This window comes from Chiloscyllium plagiosum, chromosome 11 (genome assembly GCF_004010195.1).
Source record: "Chiloscyllium plagiosum isolate BGI_BamShark_2017 chromosome 11, ASM401019v2, whole genome shotgun sequence".
In the NCBI taxonomy this organism is placed as follows: Eukaryota; Metazoa; Chordata; class Chondrichthyes; order Orectolobiformes; family Hemiscylliidae; genus Chiloscyllium; species Chiloscyllium plagiosum.
In genome coordinates this window covers 75,186,324-75,205,366 of record NC_057720.1, presented here as the reverse complement: position 1 = coordinate 75,205,366, position 19,043 = coordinate 75,186,324, and the positions used below count along the sequence as shown (strand labels likewise).

Below are 19,043 nucleotides of genomic sequence, written 5' to 3'. Positions count from 1 at the left end.
ATATGAATAGGAAGGGTTTGGAGGGATATGGGCCGGGTGCTGGCAGGTGGGACTAGATTAGGTTGGGATATCTGGTCAACATGGACAAGATGGACCAAAGCGTCTGCGTCCGTTCTGTGCATCTCTATGACTCTTTAACTCTAGTGATGTTAGACTTGGTAAAGCCTGCAGTTATCCTAACCAGCTTCCTGTACCTTCTTTCCTTTCAGGATATTCTATGTGTCCCATGACTCTCAAGACCTCAAGATCTTCAGTTACATTGCCAGAGATGGGTCCAGCAACGTTTTCCGATGCAATGTCTTCAAATCTAAAAAGAAGGTAACGGTTCATAGGACAAGGGCTGGACATATTCTTTGGAAACTTGTTCAGTGCTACATCAGACATATAGCATAACAACAGGCCATTCAGCCCAAGTGGTACATGCTTGTGTTTTTGCTGTTCCCAAGTTTTCCTCCCACCTACCATTATCCCACCTTCTCACCATTACCTTGTAAATAATAATTGGCCGATGCTAAAATTCTGAAACAAAACAGAGAGTGCTGGAGAAACTCAGCAAATCTGCCAGAATGCCTCCTTCAGAGGAGTCATACCTGTCTCAAAATGTTAACTCTGCTTCTCTCTCCACAAATGTTGCCAGACTTACTGAATTTCTCCAATGCAACCTTATTCTCCTCTCTCCTTGAATATTTTTCCAGCTTTCATGTAAATGCATCTGTCTTGAGTGTGCTGTATGATAGCAAGTACCACATGCGATACATTCTCTGAAACCACCAATAGCTTTATGCAGCAAGACCTAGATAACAAATCGGCTGATAAGTGGCAAGTAACGTTTATGCCACATAAAGGCCAGACAATGACCATCTCCAACACTGAAGGCTCTGTTTCTGTATGACGTTATACCTGTTTTGCGTGCTATCCACACAAATCATGAATAAGTACATCAGGGTAATGAAACAGAATGCATAATATGGTGATACAGCTACAGAGAAGGTGCAGAGAAAGATCAACTTTAATATGAGGGGTCCCTACATAAGCCTGAGAACAGCAGGGAAGAAGCTGTTCTTGAATCTGTTGGTACATGTTTTCTAACTTTTGTATCCTCTGTCCAATGGTGGAAGAGGGTGGAAGAGAGTACAACCAGTGTGGGAGGGGTCTTCGATTATGTTGGATGCTTTCCCGAGGCAGCGGGAAATATAGATGGGGTTAATGGAAGGAAGGTGGATCTGTGTGATAGACTGGACTGCATTCGCAACTCTATAACGTATTGCGGTCTTGGCAAAGCAGTTGCCATACCATGCTGTGAAGCATCTGGACAGAACACTTTTTGGTACATATAGAAAACATCAAGAGACAATTTCTCCATTGTCCCTTGACATTCAACAACATCCCCATCATTGAATTCCCCCATTACCCCCCACCAACATCCTGGAGATACTATTGATTAGATTCTCAACTGAAGCAACCACAACTACTGAGGCTGCAAGAGTAGGTCAGAAGTTGGGAATTCTACAACAAATGACTCACTTCCTGACTCCCCAAAGGCTGGGCATCAGCTAGCTACAAGGCACACATCGGGAGTGTGAAGGATTGCACTCTAACTCTCTCTGGGTAAATGTCACTCCAACAATACTCCCAAAAGCTTTCCACCAACCAGACCAAATCAGATTTCTTTGATTAGCATCCCCATTCTTTACCTTAAACATTCACCATCTCTATCACTACAATGTGTATCACCTACAATGTACACTGCAGCAACTCACTAAGGCTCTTTCAACAGTATCTTCCAAACCTACGATCTCCACCGTGGGATTGGGGAAGCTGATATATGGAAACATCATCATCTAGAAGTACTGATATTTTTTATTCAATTGTGGGGTGTGGCAATTGTTGGATGGCCAGCATTTATTGCTCAGCTCTAGCTGCCCTTGAGCTGAGTGGCTTGTCAGGCCACCTCAAATGGCAGTTGAAAGTCAACCACATTGTTGTGCGGCTGGAGTCCTGTGTAGGCCAGACCAGGCGAAGACGGCAGATTTCCTTCCGTCAAGAAAGAAAAAAGTCTTTTTTTTCCCCAAACCACCAGCAATGGCTTCATCATGAGATTCCTAATTCCGGATTTTAAAAAATTATTATTGAACTCAAATTCCACCATCCGCCAGAGCGGAATTTGAAACTGGGTCCACAGAGCACTAACTGAGTTATGGACTAATTGTTCAGTGATAATACTACTCAGCTATTGTCGCTCCCTACATATCGCTGGTGCTTCACTGTCACTGGGTCAAAATCTTTGAATCTCTTTCTAAAGCAGCATTGTGTGTTTGTGTATACCTATGCCCCAAAGCTTATTATCAGTTTCACAAGGGGATTCATAGATGAGCAACAGCGTGGGGCCATACTGGTGAGGCCCTCATCGCACGAATGAAAAACACAGTTAGCATCAGAAACTACCACCTTCGGAAGATTATGACATTTCCTGATGAAATATTCAAATTCTCGGTGGGAATATGTAACTTAAGAATCCTTTTCAAAATGCCAATTTTGTTTTTGATTTGTGAACATTTTTGAGATAGTGGTTTTCCCAGAAGGATCTAAGAAAATATTTGAACTATAACTGATGTGTGTCAATATTCCTTGATAAGACAGAGTAGTTTATCACTTCTGCTTTGCCAGTTCGCCCATTGCTATGGTGCTGTGGGATACTTCAGGTTGTCAGCAAGCTCATATTTACGCTGTCAGGGAGTACATCAAGGTTTCAAAGATCAATATTTTCCAGAGTCCCAAGAAAATGCATCTTCCTTAATATCAGTTCACAGAAGAAAATAGGAAAACCTAAAGGATGGCTATCCTTCTTTAAAAGAGCGAAACTCTCACCTGTGTGCTTTAATTTGCATTTATAGGTGATTGGAGAAAGTTGAATTCAATTAAGACAGATAATGCTGGAAAGACCCTGCAGGTCATGCAGCATCCTCTGGGAGAGGAAGCTGGAGTCCATATTAGAAGCCAGTGCCCTTTGTGGACGTGTCCTTACCTTCCTTTCTCCACAGGCCTGTTGTGCATTTATCACATCTTCTGTTTTCATCTCGGCACCTGCAGTATTTCCCTTTTGGTTTCTCAGTTCATTGTGTTGAGTTAAGGGGTTGATGTCTTTGGGTACTGCTTCTAAATGAGGATTGCAGGGTGAATTCCAATTCATCAGGTAACTAATTAAAAGAAATTCACAGGAGAGTTGGAAAAAGGAAGAAACTTTAGGCGGCAATGTTCAAAGAACCTCCTTTTAGTAGCAAGAAGTATTTCAATATTCACCTTAATTCAGCCCTCAAACCAAGCTCATTCAAACCTCAAGGGAAAGGGAAGATTTGACAACAACAAACCTGTTCCTGAATAACACTGGTCAGTTTCAGCAAAATCAGATCCATCTGCAGATCTCTCTTATTGTTGCTTGTAAGTTGTTTGAAGTCTAGAGAGTTATCTATGTTCTGGAGCACAGCTCTAATGGATTTCTTGTTGTTTAAAACTCGCCTGCCCCTTTAAGACCACTGATCATCTCCTCCCAGGGTGAAAGTGGCCTTAACTGATGATGTGGGTATTAGATATTTATGGGAGAAAGTGAGGACTGCAGATGCTGGATATCAGAGCTGAAAATGTGTAGCTGGAAAAGCGCAGCAGGTCAGGCAGCATCCAAGGAGCAGGAGAATCGACGTTTCGGGCATGACCCCTCAGATGCTGGAGGAATCCTGGTCAGGAATGCTGGTTAGTGCAAGACCAGGTATAGGAAGGAGTGTGGCTTCATGGATTTGGGAATGCTGTGTTACAGGAGCACACTGGCTGCAGGACTGGGAGAGACCTATGGGTAGAATCAATCTGGAGAGGACAGCATGGACATAGGATAATTCTGTCATTTAAGTGAGAAATAGAACTGAGTATTTGACATCAAAGGACCCGAGGGCGTATATAAACTGTTATGGGAAGGATATTATCAAGCTGGAGAGGGTTCAGAAAAGATTTACCAGGATGTTGCTAGAAATGGAGGGTTTGAGTTGAGGGGGAGACTGCATAGGCTGGGACTTTTTCATTGGAGGTTGAGGGTGACCTTATAGGTGTTTGTTAAATTGTGAGGGGCATAGATAAGGTGAATGGCAGGTGTCTTTTCCCAGTGGTGGGGGGGGATTTCAAGACTAGGGGTCATATGTTTAAGGTGAGAGGACAAAGATTTAAAAAGGACGTGAGAGTCAACCTTTTTTTAACACAGAGAGTGGTTCACGTGTGGAAGAACTGCCAGAGGAATTGTTGGATGCAGGTACAGTTACAACAACTAAAAGCATTTAGATAAGTTCATGATTAAGAAATGATTGGAAGGATATGGACTAAGCGCAGGCAGGGTGGGACGGGTTTAGTTTGGGATTATGATCAGCATGGACTGATTGGGCCGAAGGGTCTGTTTCCATGGTGTACGACTCTATGACTGAAGATTGAAGGGATATGATGTGGCAGGACTAAATAACAAGGTTCAAAAACAAGCAGAATACTCCTCACAGTTTGAACAGAAAGTTTGTATGCTTTATTTAAATATAATGACATTTGTTGTGTTACAATTTTTGATTATTTTATACGCCAGCATGACAACCAGAGAATGGCTTATTGCTCAATAAGTTGGAGAAGATGTGCATCTTGACTGTCTCCAAGGGTGCACGTGCTCTCTCTCTCTCTGTCACTCACTCGCTCACACCTCTTTTCTTTTTTGAGTGGTGGTATCGTGTTGGGGAGAAAGCAGCTACATTGGGGGAAGGATGGAGGGAGGAGCAGGTTATAAGGAAAATAATACATACTGGCTGCATTTCCTTTTCTGCCCCCTCACTCTCAGCACATATCCTGTCCCTTCACCCTTCCATGCTGTTTTATGTGACACCCCCCCCCCACCCTTAACCTCCTCAAAGCTCTCCCTCATTCTGTTGAACTGTCTACTTAGCCCCTCTATCTCCTTCACCTCCATTCATCCCACTATTTATTCTCCATCCAATCAACCACAAGACCACTTGTCTACTGAGTTCAATGGGAATTAAAACGGAAAGAGCCATAAAACAGAATATCACCCATTTGACACTGAAACAAGGTCTACCTTCTTTTTTTATTTGTCAAATGACAAAGTCCTGATTTGTCCATTGCCCTTAGCACAACTGTAATGGCAAAAAGGTTACAAACAGACAGGACTGAGGTCTAGTAATGGAGTTCGGTATTATTGATAAAAGCAAATTACTGCGGATGCTGGAATCTGAAACCAAAAGAGAAAACGTTGGAAAATCTCAGCAGGTCTGGCAGCATCTGTAAGGAGGGAAAAGAGCTTACATTTCGAGTCTAACTGACCGCTTTGTCAAAGCGGTCAGTTAGACTCGAAACGTCAGCTCTTTTCTCTTCTTACAGATGCTGCCAGACCTGCTGAGATTTTCTAGCATTTTCTCTTTTGGTTTCGGTGGATTTGAGTCCAGATTGACAGCAATTTAGGATTCTGTGTCATAAATCTGATTGGTACTGCCTTCTCACTTCCTGGTTGGATATGTTCAATGCTTTTGAGCAGTAGCCATTTCAAGCTGCTATACACACCCCTAGGGTGATGCCTGCAAGTTGGCTCCACCTGTGAGCTTGCTGGTTCATCGACACTTAGCTTCCAGTTTGTACGGGATCATAGTGAGTCACAATTTGATATAATATATTTACTGCTGTGACTGAGCTATTATTATTGAACAATGAGAGTATAAATTACAGATTGCTACCTGTACACTCAATATTATTGTTAAAAACAAATGCTGCAAGAACTGTGTGTTCATTAATAACTTTGGGTGTAGGATTCTAAAAGAAAGGCTCCTATTTACAATAGAGCTGTACAGCACAGAAATAGACCCTTCGGACCAACTTGTCCACGCCGACCAGATATCCTAAACTGATCTAGTCCCATTTACCAGCATTTGGCCTATATCCGTCTAAACCCTTCCTATTCATATACTCATCCAGATGCCTTTTAAATGTTGCAATTGTACCAGCCTACACCACTTCCTCTGGCAGCTCATTCCATGCACGCACCACCCTTTGCATGAAAAAGTTGCCGCTTAAGTCCCTTTTAAATCTTTCTCCTCTCACCTTAAACTTATGATTTGGAGATGCCGGTTGGACTGTGGTGTACAAAGTTTAAAAATCACATAACACTAGGTTATAGTCCAACAGGTTTATTTGGAAGCACTAGCTTTCGGAGTGCTGTTCCTTCATCAAGTGGTTGTTCATCACCTGATGAAGGAGCAGCGCTCCGAAAGCTAGTGCTTCCAATTAAACCTGTTGGACTATAATCTGGTGTTATGTGATTTTTAACCTTAAACTTATGTCACCTAGATTTGGACTCCCCTACCCTGGAAAAAAGACCTTGGCTATTCACCCTATCCATGCCCCTCACAACTTTATAAATCTCTATCAGGTCACCCTTCAGCCTCTGACAATCTAGGGCAAACAGCCCCAGCCTATTCAGCCTCTCCCTTTAGCTCACACCCTCCAACCCTGGCAACATCCTTGTAAATCTTTTCTGAATCCTTTCAAGTTTCACAACTGCCCTTTCTTGATTTTGGAAGAGATGGTGAGGTCGTAATAATGTCGTTGGTTAGTAAGCCAGAGACCCAAACTAATGCTCGGGGACATTAATTAAAAACCCATCACAGCATTTGATGGAATTTCTATTCCGCTAATGAACTGGGAAAAAATGTAAACTGCAATAATGGTGATCATAAGAACTATCATTGATTCTGGCAAAAACTAATCTGGTTCACACTGTCCCTTAGGAAGGGAAATCTGCCTTTTTATCTGGTCTGACCTATGTGTGACTCCAGACCCACATTAAGTACCCTCTGAAGTCGTTCAGTTCAAGGGCAGTTTGGGGAGGGCAACAAATTTTTGCTTTGCCAAGAATGCCGACATAACCTTGAAGACGATCAAGAAGAAAAACGCATCAGAACCATCCCTGAAGTTCATTACAGCCAAAGAAATCTCTCCAGATCATGGTGAACACAGCAATGTTTTCTCTCAGCAAGTTTCCTCAATGAGTTACTGACCAGACAACCATTTCTAGGAGTCAATTTAGGGATAATTATTGGCCAGAGCACTTGAGAGAACACCCCTGTTTTTCTTTGAAGTGGTTCCATGCAATCTTTTAATTCCATTTTAGTGAAAATGGGGACCTTGACCGAACATCTCTCGGGTCCTGAGTAATGTTGTAGAACAGCGATGCCTTGGGGGTTCGGGTGCGTAATGCTTTAAAATTTGCATCGCAGTTAGACAAGGTGGTTAAGAAGGCATTTGGCACACTTGCCTTCATTGCTCAGACCTTTGAGTATAGGAGTTCAGGACTTTGGTGAGACTTTGGAGGACTGTGTGCAGTTCTAGTCACCCTAGTATAGGCAGGATATTATTAAATTGGAGAGGGTTCAGAAAAGAGTTACCAGGAAGTTGCTGAGAACTGAGTACTTGAGTTCGAAGGAGAGGCTGGATATGCTGGGACGACTTTCCCTGGAGGGTACGAGGTTGAGGGGTGACCTTATAGAGGTTTATAAAATCATGAGGGATGTGGATAAAGTGAACAGCAAGGGTCTTTTCCCTATGATGGGGGAGTTCAAAACTAGAGGGCATATTTTTAGGGCGAGAAGAGAAGGTTTTAAAAAGGACATGAGGGGGAGCTTATTTATGCAGAGAGTGGTTTGTGTGTAGAATGAACTGCCAGAAGAAATGATGGATGCGGTTGCAGTTAGAATGTCTTAAAAGACATTCAGATAAGTACAGGAAGAGGAAAGGTTTGGGGGGAGATATGGGCCAAATGTAGTCAGGTGGGACTAGTTTAGTTTGGGAACATGGTCGGCATGGACTAGTTGGACTGAAGGGTCTGTTTCCATGGTGTATGACTCATCCAAAAGGCAGCAGTACTCATGTAACACTTAGCACTGCACCAGAGAGTCAGCTGGATCATAAGCTCAGGTTTTTGGCCTAGCAAGAACCACTTGCTTCTCGGGGATGAGAATGGGTCTGGACTGGTTTATGAAGCAAAACATTCCTATAATAGTGGGAAATGCAAATTGTTCGGAATTGTTACACAAGGCTCTTACTAATGTCTGATTCAATTAGAATCTACTAAGATCTGTGACAAAATGTAGTACAGTTGGTTCCGATATAGCATAGTTCCGTTCTTGTACGATCTTGCATTTATAAGAAAATCGTGCAAAAGCTGCGCCATTTAAATGAGTGGGGCCGGAATTATGTTATAGCCAGTGCAGGTCAGGAAAGTTCAGTTTCTACAAATAATGGTCTAAATTCTTCAATCGCGTTAAAGCCAATTCGCATTGAAGAAACAAGCCTTCTAGCAGAATTGACTATAACCTGCATGCAAGTAATCTAGTTGTCGGGTAAATTTATGCCAGTGGGATTCTCCATCTCTGATGACTCTCCAGCCATTTAAAGTGGCATGCCTTATAAAAAGTCTTCACTGCCCCACACCTCATCAAGGCTCTGAGTAAATACCACAATTGGACCACTCATTCTGATTGTTGGCCAGTGCATATTTGGAAAGGCAGCATTGTGTGATGGCCAAATTCAGAATGCTTAAAAAAACAATGGAAAGAAAAGCTGAAACAAATCTTCAAATACACGCAATGATTGTTCACCTTGAGCCACCAGCAGCAATGCTGCTGCCCATGACTGAGTAGAACCCCTTGTAAAACAAGGTTTTTCAGTTGCTTGAAACATTCCTCAGTCTCCCAATGTTTTTACTGACCTTTCTGTCACAACACAACCACATTTTACATCCACATATGGTATCCTACCATCTGATTTTGAAAGACAAATGAATTTCATAGTTCTTGCAAATTATTAATGTTGGAATATTTCCTCCCCCTGGGCTGCAGTAGTCCAATAGCTTAATGTTAAGGTTGACATTCTCTCCCTGACTCCCAGCCACCACCCCCCCCCCCCCCCTCCCAACCTTCTCTATAAGGTTGAATTATTTTTCTCACTTCTCAATTATTTTTGTTGATTGATGTGGATTATGTGCCAAATGGAAATGTACCTGAGGTAGCAAGCTGAAAAATGACATTGGGATTTTAGTGATGAATCCATCAGCAAAATGTTTCCAGTCTTTAAAAGAAGCAGAGAGTGTGTTGGTGTGAATAGCATGGAATATAATGTATAAATACAGAGAGATAATTTTAAAGTGGGATTTGACCTTTATAAGATTGGACCTTTCTTTTCTTATTCTTTATTGGGATGTGAGCATCGCACACTAGGGTCAGCATGTAGTGCTCATCTGGAGTGCCATTGTGAAAACCCTTGTGAAAAGTTGGTGGTGAGCTATCTTCTATAACTGCTCCAGTCCATGTGGTAAGTATTGCCATAGTTAAGGAGGGAGTTCCAGGATTTGAATCCTGTGATCGTGAAGGAGTGACAGAAGTCTGCATTTGGATGGTGTGGATATAAAGGCATAAGAATGAGGAGCAGGAGTAGGCAGTTGAGCCCCTCGAGTCTGCTCCACCCTTTGATATGATCATGGCTGATCTCATCTTGGCCTCAACTCCACTTTCTTGCCTGCCCTCCGTAACCCTTCAATCCATTACTAATTAAAAACCTATTTCCCCTTAAACTTACTCAATGTCTCAGCATCGACTGCACTCTGGGGTAGTGAATTTCAGCTTCTTTATCCTTTGGAAGAATGAATTTCTCCTCATCTCTGGTTTAAATCTGCTTTTTCTATTCCTAATCCTCCCACTTCCTACAAAGCAGAAGGGTGGCTATGGGTACCCATGTGGGCCCCAGCTGTGCCTGCCTCTTTGTGGAACAGTCCATCTTCTGCAGTTACCCTGGCACCATCCCTCACCTTTTCCTCCACTATATTGATGACTGTATCGATGCTGCCTCATGCACTCGTGAGGAGGTTGACCAGTTCATCAACTTCACTAATGGCTTCCACCCTGACCTTACGTTCACCTGAACCATCTTGGATACCTCCCTCCCCTTTTGGACATCTCCCTCTCCAACTCGGGTAAGCACCTCAGCACCAACATCTATTTCAAATTCACCGACTCCCACAGTTACCTCGACTGCACCTACTGCCACCCAGACTCCTGCGAAAATGTGATCCCAATCTCCAAATTCCTCCACCTCTGCCATATCTGCCCTCAGGATGAGCGATACTACTCCAGGATATCTCAGATGTCCTCTTACTTCAAGCACTGTAATTTCCCCTCTCCTGTGATCAACAGTGACCTCAACCATGTCTCCATCTCCACACCTCTGCCCTCAAACAAATCTCCCCCCAACCACAATAAGGATATAGTCTCCCAGTTCTCACATTCCAACCCACTAATCTCCAAATCCAACACATCATCCTCCGCCATTTTCACCACCTGACCCCACCACCAAAAAAGATATTTCCTTCTCCATCTCTATCTGCTTTCCATAAGGACCGTTCCCTCTCTCGTTAGGTTTATACTCCCAGCCAAATCCCTCTCCACACCCGGCACCTTCACCTGCCGCCACATGAGGCATAAAACCTGCCCCTTTACCTCTGTCCGAGACCACAGAGAATCATTCCAAATCCAGCAGCAATTCACCTGCATTTCCTCCAACCTGATTGGTTACATCTGTTGCTCCTGACATTGTCTTCTCTACGTCTGAGAGACTAAGCGCAAACTCTGGTCCGTATGCACCAACCAACCCCACCTGCCAGTCGCCATCCATTTCAACATTTCAACTCCCCCTCCCAGTCCCCGTCCCCCCCCCATGACATGTCCATCCTGGGCCTCCTCCACTGCCTAAACAAGGCCACCTGCAAACTGGAGGAGAAACACTTCATCTTCCACCTCAGGAGCCTACAACCACACGGTCTCAACAGAATTCACCAGCTTCCAAATCTCCCCATCCCCCACCCAATCCCAGATCCAACCCTCCAACTTGGCAACACCCTCTTGACCTGTCCATCTTCCTTCCCACCTGTCCGTTCCACCCTTCCACTGACCTGTCACAACTACCTCCAACTGCATCCACCTATCGTCATCCCACCTACCTTTGCCCCAGCCACATCACAACCACATTTATTTCTCAGCCTCCTTCGACCTCCCCAGTCCTGACGAAGGGTCCTGCCTGAAATTTCGACTCTCCTGCTCCTCTGATGCTGTTTGACTTGTTGTGCTTTTTCCAGCTCCACACTTTATTGACGCTAAAACTATAACTTCTGATTCTAGTTGCCCAGGAAGAGGAAATGTCCTTTTTGTGTCGACCTTGTCAGTGCCCTTTAGCTGTCCCAGAGGAGACAGGAACCAAGAAAGGTTCAGACATGTTAGCTTCAAGTGAGCTTTCCTGTCATTCAGGATTGCAGGTCAAGGGGATCTTATCGCCAAATTCATGTCAACAAAATAGGAAATTGTAGAGGAGCCTTTTTTTCCAGCTTACTGTAAGACAGCTTGTTAGTATCCCTATTGGAGTTATGGCTGAGTCAAAATCCTGGAATTCCCTTCTCATTGGCACATTGGATAGACCCACACTATGTGAATGCAGTAGTTAAAGAAGACAGCCTGCCATCAATTTCTTACGGATAATTGATGATGGACAATAAATGCTGACCTAGCCAGCTATATCCATATCCTGTGAAAGATTTAAAAACCAATCGATTTCAAGAGGGAAGGAATTATTAATCCTTACAAATAAATAGGAGTCTGATATATTTGAAATGTACCAAGGCATATCACGAACAAATGAACTAGATGAGCCATAGATTCTGTCCTGTTCAAAATTATAAATACATTGTACAAACCCTGTTCAAACAGATAAAATTGTGTCTAATTTTGTAAATAGTGTTTTAAAGTTTGAGGAAAATGCTACTTGCTTTGAGGATCTACACTGTCATCGAAGTTGATTTGTTCAGACATTTTACACAACTTCAAAAAGAATATCTAAATCTTTTCTCAGTCTTTGAAGATCCATCAAACATTGTAGGTGAAACATCTAAAATGGGAAAAGAAGCCAAAGGACACTTGTGATGAGCAGAAAATCTTTTACTTTATAAGCTCCTGTTCCATCCCCATAAAGTGTTTAACCAAGCTGTCCACCCTGTATGTGGTGCTGTTCAAATGCATTGTGGTACTTGGCATAAAGTTCGGAGAAAGTGCATTGTTTTCATGTTAATGTGAAGCAGTTTAGTGTGCACCCTCCGTGTTAACACTCCGAGCAAATCCCTGGATCATTCCGAAGTATACTGAAGTGAAAGGCACAAGATCAACTTGAGGAGGTCATCTCAAAATAAACAGCAATCGATTAACTTTGACTGGCAATGCTGGAATGAAGGGTAATGGGCACCGATCCTACAGTCATTTCCAAATGAGAACCGAATAAATACAAGAAGGGAACCTTTGCAGTTCTGTGGGAAAAGGAGAATGGGACTAATTCTACCAAAGAGCCAGCACAGATAAATTGGGCTGAATGATCACTGTGTGTTGGCAGGTTTTAAAACTGCATAGATGAGAATTTTATAAAAGTACTTTTTTGGAGTTGTAATTTTAGCAGAATATAGCTGCTGCTCCAACATGCTGTTAGAAAATGCTGTCTCCTGGAAAAGTCCAGTGTTCCAATCTGACTGACCTCCACTGAGCCGTAATGTGATAGTTGGACAATATAACATGGAAATTGCCCCACACCCCCAGCGACTGTAGTCTGAAGATACCAGTTCATGGCCCCTCACAGATCTTGCATGACTTGCATTTTTCACAGGTCAATTCTAATGTTATTCATTTCCTTCAGGAATGCTGCATGCTTTGCCAGTGCCTTGTGCTCTGAAAGTACGGGGTTTCCAACTGTGGTTGAAGGTATTCCTGAAGGTTTCTGCAAGTATCCTTCCATTGAGCACCTTTAGACATCTATCCTCACAGCATATCATATTGACACAGCCAACCAGAATGTGAAAAGGCTCTCTGCATTGCCCAATTGATGATGTTTGTCTTGTCTTGTCATGTCAAATGCCATTTCATTCCCATCTTCCATAACCCAACAAACAGAAGGGTTTAAAGAAATGGAGGATTTATTTTAATGTGCATGTTGACTAGGAGGTCTAATGCGATGGGTATTGTCCCTACTTCCAGGCCAGAAACTCCTTGCTCAGGTCCCATGCCAGGACATGTTGGCGATGTTAGATCCGTCTATAACCTGGTCAGGCAGCTTAATTTTCAGCCCATGAATCCTTACAATGTACCTCATGGCGTGTGGTAAACGCAGGAGATCTTCCTGAACTTCCTGAAGGCAATGGCAAACTGCTGCAGTGTTTTTGTCCCTTGGCATGGAGCGATGCATTGGAATGTCCATGGCCGGATCTTTGAAACCAAGGATGGAAGGAAAGACAGACAGGTCTTTTACCAGATCCTTTAATCGTTGCCTGTAGTTTATGCCTGGAAAATCAACCTTCAATGGTTGGGGTCTCCGGGCCATCTCAGAGGTCTGACTTGCCTCGCTAAAAACAATGCCCCGGGGTGTGTGCTGGTCAGCAATCAGAGACCTTGCTATTAGCTTGTGTTTCAATCTGCAAGAATTCCCATTGGGAATGGAACTGCAGAAGATTGTATTCAAGATGAGGCACAGGCCCCATTGTGAAGACAAACTTTATCCATTCATTAGGTTCTTAGTGAGACTAAAATGAGACACAAAATCATTCACGCTCATATAGATAGCTTTATTCAGACAGTGGTCGATAACAGGAGTCAACGACATGCAGCACAGCTCATGGGGAGGGACTAAATTAAAATGGTTCAGATTTGGCTGCAGTTCAATGGAAAATCATTTCCCTTCTCCATAAAGTACATGCAATGGCTGTCAGTGAATGTGCAGAGTCGAATTGTGTGTTATTTATTTTAAACTGTACAAGTTTTCTGGTTTTCGATGTGGTGTTATCTTTCCAATTCAGCATTTAAAGCATGCATTACAGTGGTAATTATTGGACCTCACCTAATCTAGTGGCATTCCTCTCAAACTATGAGTAACATAAATAAATTGTATTGCATACTTACAGTTATTAAATTGAACAGTCTTCCTAATGGACTGGTAAATCATGGAGCAAACATTTCTTTGGCATTCATTAAGAAGAAAAGAATGGATCCAGCAGCTCGCTGAAGTAACTAATTCAATTATTGGCTTTCATCCTGATGACCCAGCAGCCAATACAGTCAATGCCTCGAAGATAAAATTCCTGATTCAAACGGAGCCTCAGGCCGTGATATATGTCAACGCTTCTCAATGTGGGTGGCAAGCTGAAATTTTGGACTCTTGAGCTCTGAAGTATCATTGGCTACTGTGAAGCTGTGACAGAGTTACAGCAGGTATGCTCCCCACCTTAGAGGCCTCCATCCTCCACCCCATCCACTCCTATAATCCTCACCGAGGGATCGCAGGCGTTTTCATGGCCTCAAAAAGGATGACGGTGGGAAAAAGTTTGGGAAGCAACTGTTATCGAAGGGCTACATAATGTTTGCTTCAAGCCGTTGGATTTTGAATGGAAGGGGTGATTCCTGGTGGGATGGACAATATAAAGGAAAAATAGTGCAGTTGCTGGGCATTTCAAAGACAAACAGAAACTGCTGAAACACTCAGCTTGTCTGAAAAACTGTGCTTACCTGTCAGGTTGCTGACATTTCATCAGAGCAATATTACAATGGGTTAAAAGGAAAACTTTAGCTACGTTTGTCAGCAGAAAGAAAGAGGGAACCGGGATCCAGCAGGATATATACTGGGGAAACAAACAACATAAGCTCTGGGTCTGTTGGTTCAGTCGTTTGCTATTAGAGTTCTTTATGTTTCAGCTAGGTCTCCTTCGCGTATTGATTCAGATGAGTGTTAGTGTACACCACTTTCTGGAGATCTGCGGACACTCCAGTGCATTACTGAAAGAATATGGCATCTGTTCTGATTGGTCTGCTCCAGGAAATGGGCAGTACGAAGGAAGTGCCACACTGTCGGAGGCTCAGTGCTGAGAGGGTGCCACACTGTCGGAGGCTCAGTGCTGAGGGGGTGCCACACTGTCGGAGGCTCAGTGCTGAGGGAGTGCCGCACTGTCGGAGGGTCAGTGCTGAGGGAGTGCAGCACTGTCACAGGGTCAGTGCTGAGGGTGTGCCACACTGTCAGAGGGTCAATGCTGAAGGTGTGCCACACTATCGGAGGGTCAGTGTTGAGGGAGTGCTACACTATCGGAGGGTCGCTGCTGAGGGGGTGTCATACTGTCGGAGGGTCAGTGCTGAGGGGTTTCCAAACACTGTCGGAAGATCACTGCTGAGTGGGTGCCACACTGTCAAAGGGTCAATGCTGAGGGAGTGCCGCATTGTCACAGGGTCAGTGCTGAGAGGCTACTGCACTGTTGGAGGATAAATGCTGATGGGGTTTCGCACTGTCGGAGGGTCAGTGCTGACTGGGTGCCTCACTGTCGGAGGGTCAGTGCTGACTGGGTGCCTCACTGTCGGAGGGTCAGTGCTGAGGGAGTGCTGCACTGTCAGAGGGTCAGTACTGCAGGGAATGTTGCACTGTCAGAGGGTCAGTGCTGAGGGAGTGACATACTATCGGAGGGTCAGTGCTGACAGAGTGCCTCACTGTCGGAGGGTCAGTGCTGAGGGGGTGCTGCACTGTTGGAAGGTCAGTACTGAGGGATTGCCATACTGTTGGAGGGTCAGCGCTGAGGGATTGCCGCACTGAGGGAGAGTCCGTGCTGAGTGAGTGCCTCACTGTCGGAGGGTCAGTGCTGAGGGTGATGCTGCACTGTCGGAGGGTCAGTGCTGAGGGAGTGCCGCTCTGTCGGAGAGTCAGTGCTGAGGGGGTGTCGCACTGTTGGAGGGTCAGCGCTGAGGGAGTGCCGCTCTGTCGGAGGGTCAGTGCAGAGGGAGTGCCGCACGGTCGGAGGGTCAGTGTTGAGGGAGTGCTGCACTGTCTGGGGGTCAGTGCTGAGGGATTGCGGCACTGTCGGAAGCTGAGGGAGTGCCACACTGGCTGAGGGTCACTGCTGAGGGAGTGCTGCACTGTCAGAGGGTCAGTGCTGAGGGAGTGACATACTATCGGAGGGTCAGGGCAGAGGGAGTGCCGCACTGTCGGAGGGTCAGTGTTGAGGGAGTGCTGCACTGTCTGGGGGTCAGTGCTGAGGGATTGCGGCACTGTCGGAAGGACAGTGCTGAGGGGGTGCCGTACTGTTGGAGGGTCAGTGCTAAGGGGATGCCGTACTTTCGGAGGGTCAGTGCTGAGGGAGTGCCGCACTGTCGGGGGTGTCAGTGCTGAGGGTGATGCCGCTCTGTTGGAGGGTCAGTGCTGAGGGAATGCCGCACAGTCGGAAGGTCAGTGTTGAGGGAGTGCCGCACTGTTGAAACATCAGTGCTGTGGGGTGCTGCATTGTCGGAGGGTCAGTGCTGAGGGAGTGCCTCACTGTCGGAGGGTCAGTGCTGAGGGAGTGCCGGACTGTCTGGGGGTCAGTGCTGAGGGAGTGCCGCACTGTCAGAGGGTCAGTGCTGAGGGAGTGCCGCACTGTCAGATGGTCAGTGCTGAGGGTTTGCCTCACTGTCAGAGAATCAGTGCTGAGGGGGAGTCACACTGTCAGAGAGTCCGTGCTGGTGGGTGCCACACTGTCGGAGGGTCAGTGCCAAGGGTTTGCTGAACTCTCGGAGGGTCTGTGCTAAGGGAGTGCCATACTATCGGAGGATCTGTACTGACCGAGTGCCTCACTGTCAGAGGGTCAGTGCTGAGAGGGTGCTGCACTGTCGGAAGGTCAGTGCTGAGGGATTGCTGCACTGTCACAGCGTCAGTGCTGAGGGATTGCTGCACTGTCACAGCGTCAGTGCTGAAGGGGAGCCACACTGTTGGTGGTCAGGGCTGGCAGTGTACCAAACTGTCAGAGAGTTGGGCTGAGAGAGTGCCGCATTGCCATAGGGACATGGAATCACACAATCCAGCAAACATACACTGGCAAATGCCAAGTCAGTTCAGAAAGGTGAACCAGCATTGAGCAGACAGCGATAGAAGTTAAACCTTCCATATTTGCCTTGATCGTGTGGATGCATCTTTTTGGCAGTATACAGGATGGTAGATGAAGTTCAATTGTTGATGATCTTACCCACCTACACTGGACAAAACCCAATGTTCACTCAACGGCATCCCACACTTACAGTACTATTCATTTAACAGTCCAGCAGCCCTCAGCACTGACCCTCCGATAGTGCAGCACTCCCTTAGCACTGACACTCCGACAATGCGGCGGTCCCTCAGCACTGACCGTCCGACAGTGCGACACCCCCCTCAGCACTGACCCTCTGACAGGGTGGCATTCCCTCAGCACTGACCTTCCGACAGTGCGGTACTCCCTCAGCACTGACCTTCCGACAGTGAGGCACTCCCTCAGCACTGACCCTCCGACAGTCCGGCACTTCCTCAGCACTGACCCTCCAACAGTGCGGCACTCCCTCAGCACTGACCCTGACAGCTACTGAGCAGAGTTCAGGCAAGCATGGTCTAGAAGCAAAGATGTTGCAATGATGGGATGACGCTATCTCTGGGTGATGCTAAGGATAGAGTGAATAAAATTGGGGAGAACATAGAGTCTGAAATTTGAGGAACAATGATATATTGGAGGGTTGCATGGTGAGGAAATGTCAGAGATGAGGAGAGATGAAGGTATTGATGGATTTGCAAAGGATGAGAATGTTATATTCAAGGCATTGTTTAACTATGAATCATTAAATGCAGTGATGATTTCTAACAATGCAAATTAAAAAATAGTTGGGAGAGATTTTGATGACTTCATGTTTAGGGAAGATAAGATGTGGGAGGCTGAAAACTCACATCTGGAGTTAACAAAGGCATAGGTAAGGGTTTCAGCAGCAGATGAGCTGTGGGACAGCTGATATCAGATGATGTCATGGAAGTGGAAATTAGTGGTATTAGTGATGGGCATGGATATGTGGTTAAAAACCTCATCATAATGTTGCATTGTGACAGAGAAGTTAAGAACTGACTGACTTAGCCTCAGGCAGTTGCAAAGAAGAGGAACGGAACTGGTAATGCAAATGTTTGACTTATTGTTAAGAATTATTTAATGCATTAACAAGCAAAATGGATAAAGGCGAACTGGTGGATGTAGCATTCTTAGATTCCCAATTATCATTGGACAAGTTACCACTTCAAAGGTTATTATAAAAAATAAGAGATCATAGTGTACAGGGGAGCATATTAACATAGGGAGTGGATTAGTTTGCTGGCAGGAAACAGAGAAAGAGTAATGGGTCATTTTCAGGTTGGCAAGTTGTAATATATAGAAAACATAGGGATCAATACTCGGTCCTCAATCTATATTAGTAACATGAATGACAGGACTGCATGTGTGGTCGCTGTATTTGCTGATGTCACAGGTAGGGAAGAAAAGTGTAAAGAGGACATCATAAGTAATTAGGGATTGGTTCAGTGAGTGAGCAGATAACTATAATGTTAGAAAAGGTGAATTTGTCTTCGGCAGGAAGAATACAAAAGCATCATACTGTTTCAATAGAGATTGTAGAACACAGTGGCACAGATGAATTTGGGTGTACTGGTACATGAATCACAAGGCTGGTATGTAAAAACAGCAAGCAAGTAGAATGGAATATTTTTGTACACCATATATAGTGTATAATGTACAATTGTGGTTTTCTTTTTGTGGGTGGACATAATTGCATTAGAAGGAGTTTGAAGAATGTTCACTCAATTGACTCCTGGAAAAGCGCAGCAGGTCAGGCAGCATCCTGAAGAAGGGCTCATGCCCGAAACGTCGATTCTCCTGCTCCTTGGATGCTGCCTGACCTGCTGCGCTTTTACAGCAACACATTTTCAGCTCAAGGGATCAAATGGCCTACTTCTGCTCCTAATTTGCATGTAGACAAGACTTTGGGACAGGAACTGAAGACAGCAGGTGAAGTTGCCCCTCCCTGGAGATGGCATGAGGGACAAATAATTGGGCAAGTTTATCCTGGAGTGAAACTCACCCCTTT

The 19,043-nt window shown here is 44.9% G+C and overlaps 1 protein-coding gene across 5 annotated transcripts in view; it reads left to right on the top strand.

Annotated features, from left to right (window-relative positions):
* Positions 1-19,043, top strand: part of nos1apa (nitric oxide synthase 1 (neuronal) adaptor protein a) — a 385,272-nt gene that overhangs the window by 253,189 nt on the left and 113,040 nt on the right. For all 5 annotated transcript variants that reach the window (XM_043699831.1, XM_043699830.1, XM_043699832.1 and 2 more), the window contains one exon: positions 210-318. In XM_043699831.1, coding sequence (XP_043555766.1) covers positions 210-318 — 109 coding nt within the window. The remainder of the gene's footprint in view (positions 1-209; positions 319-19,043) is intronic.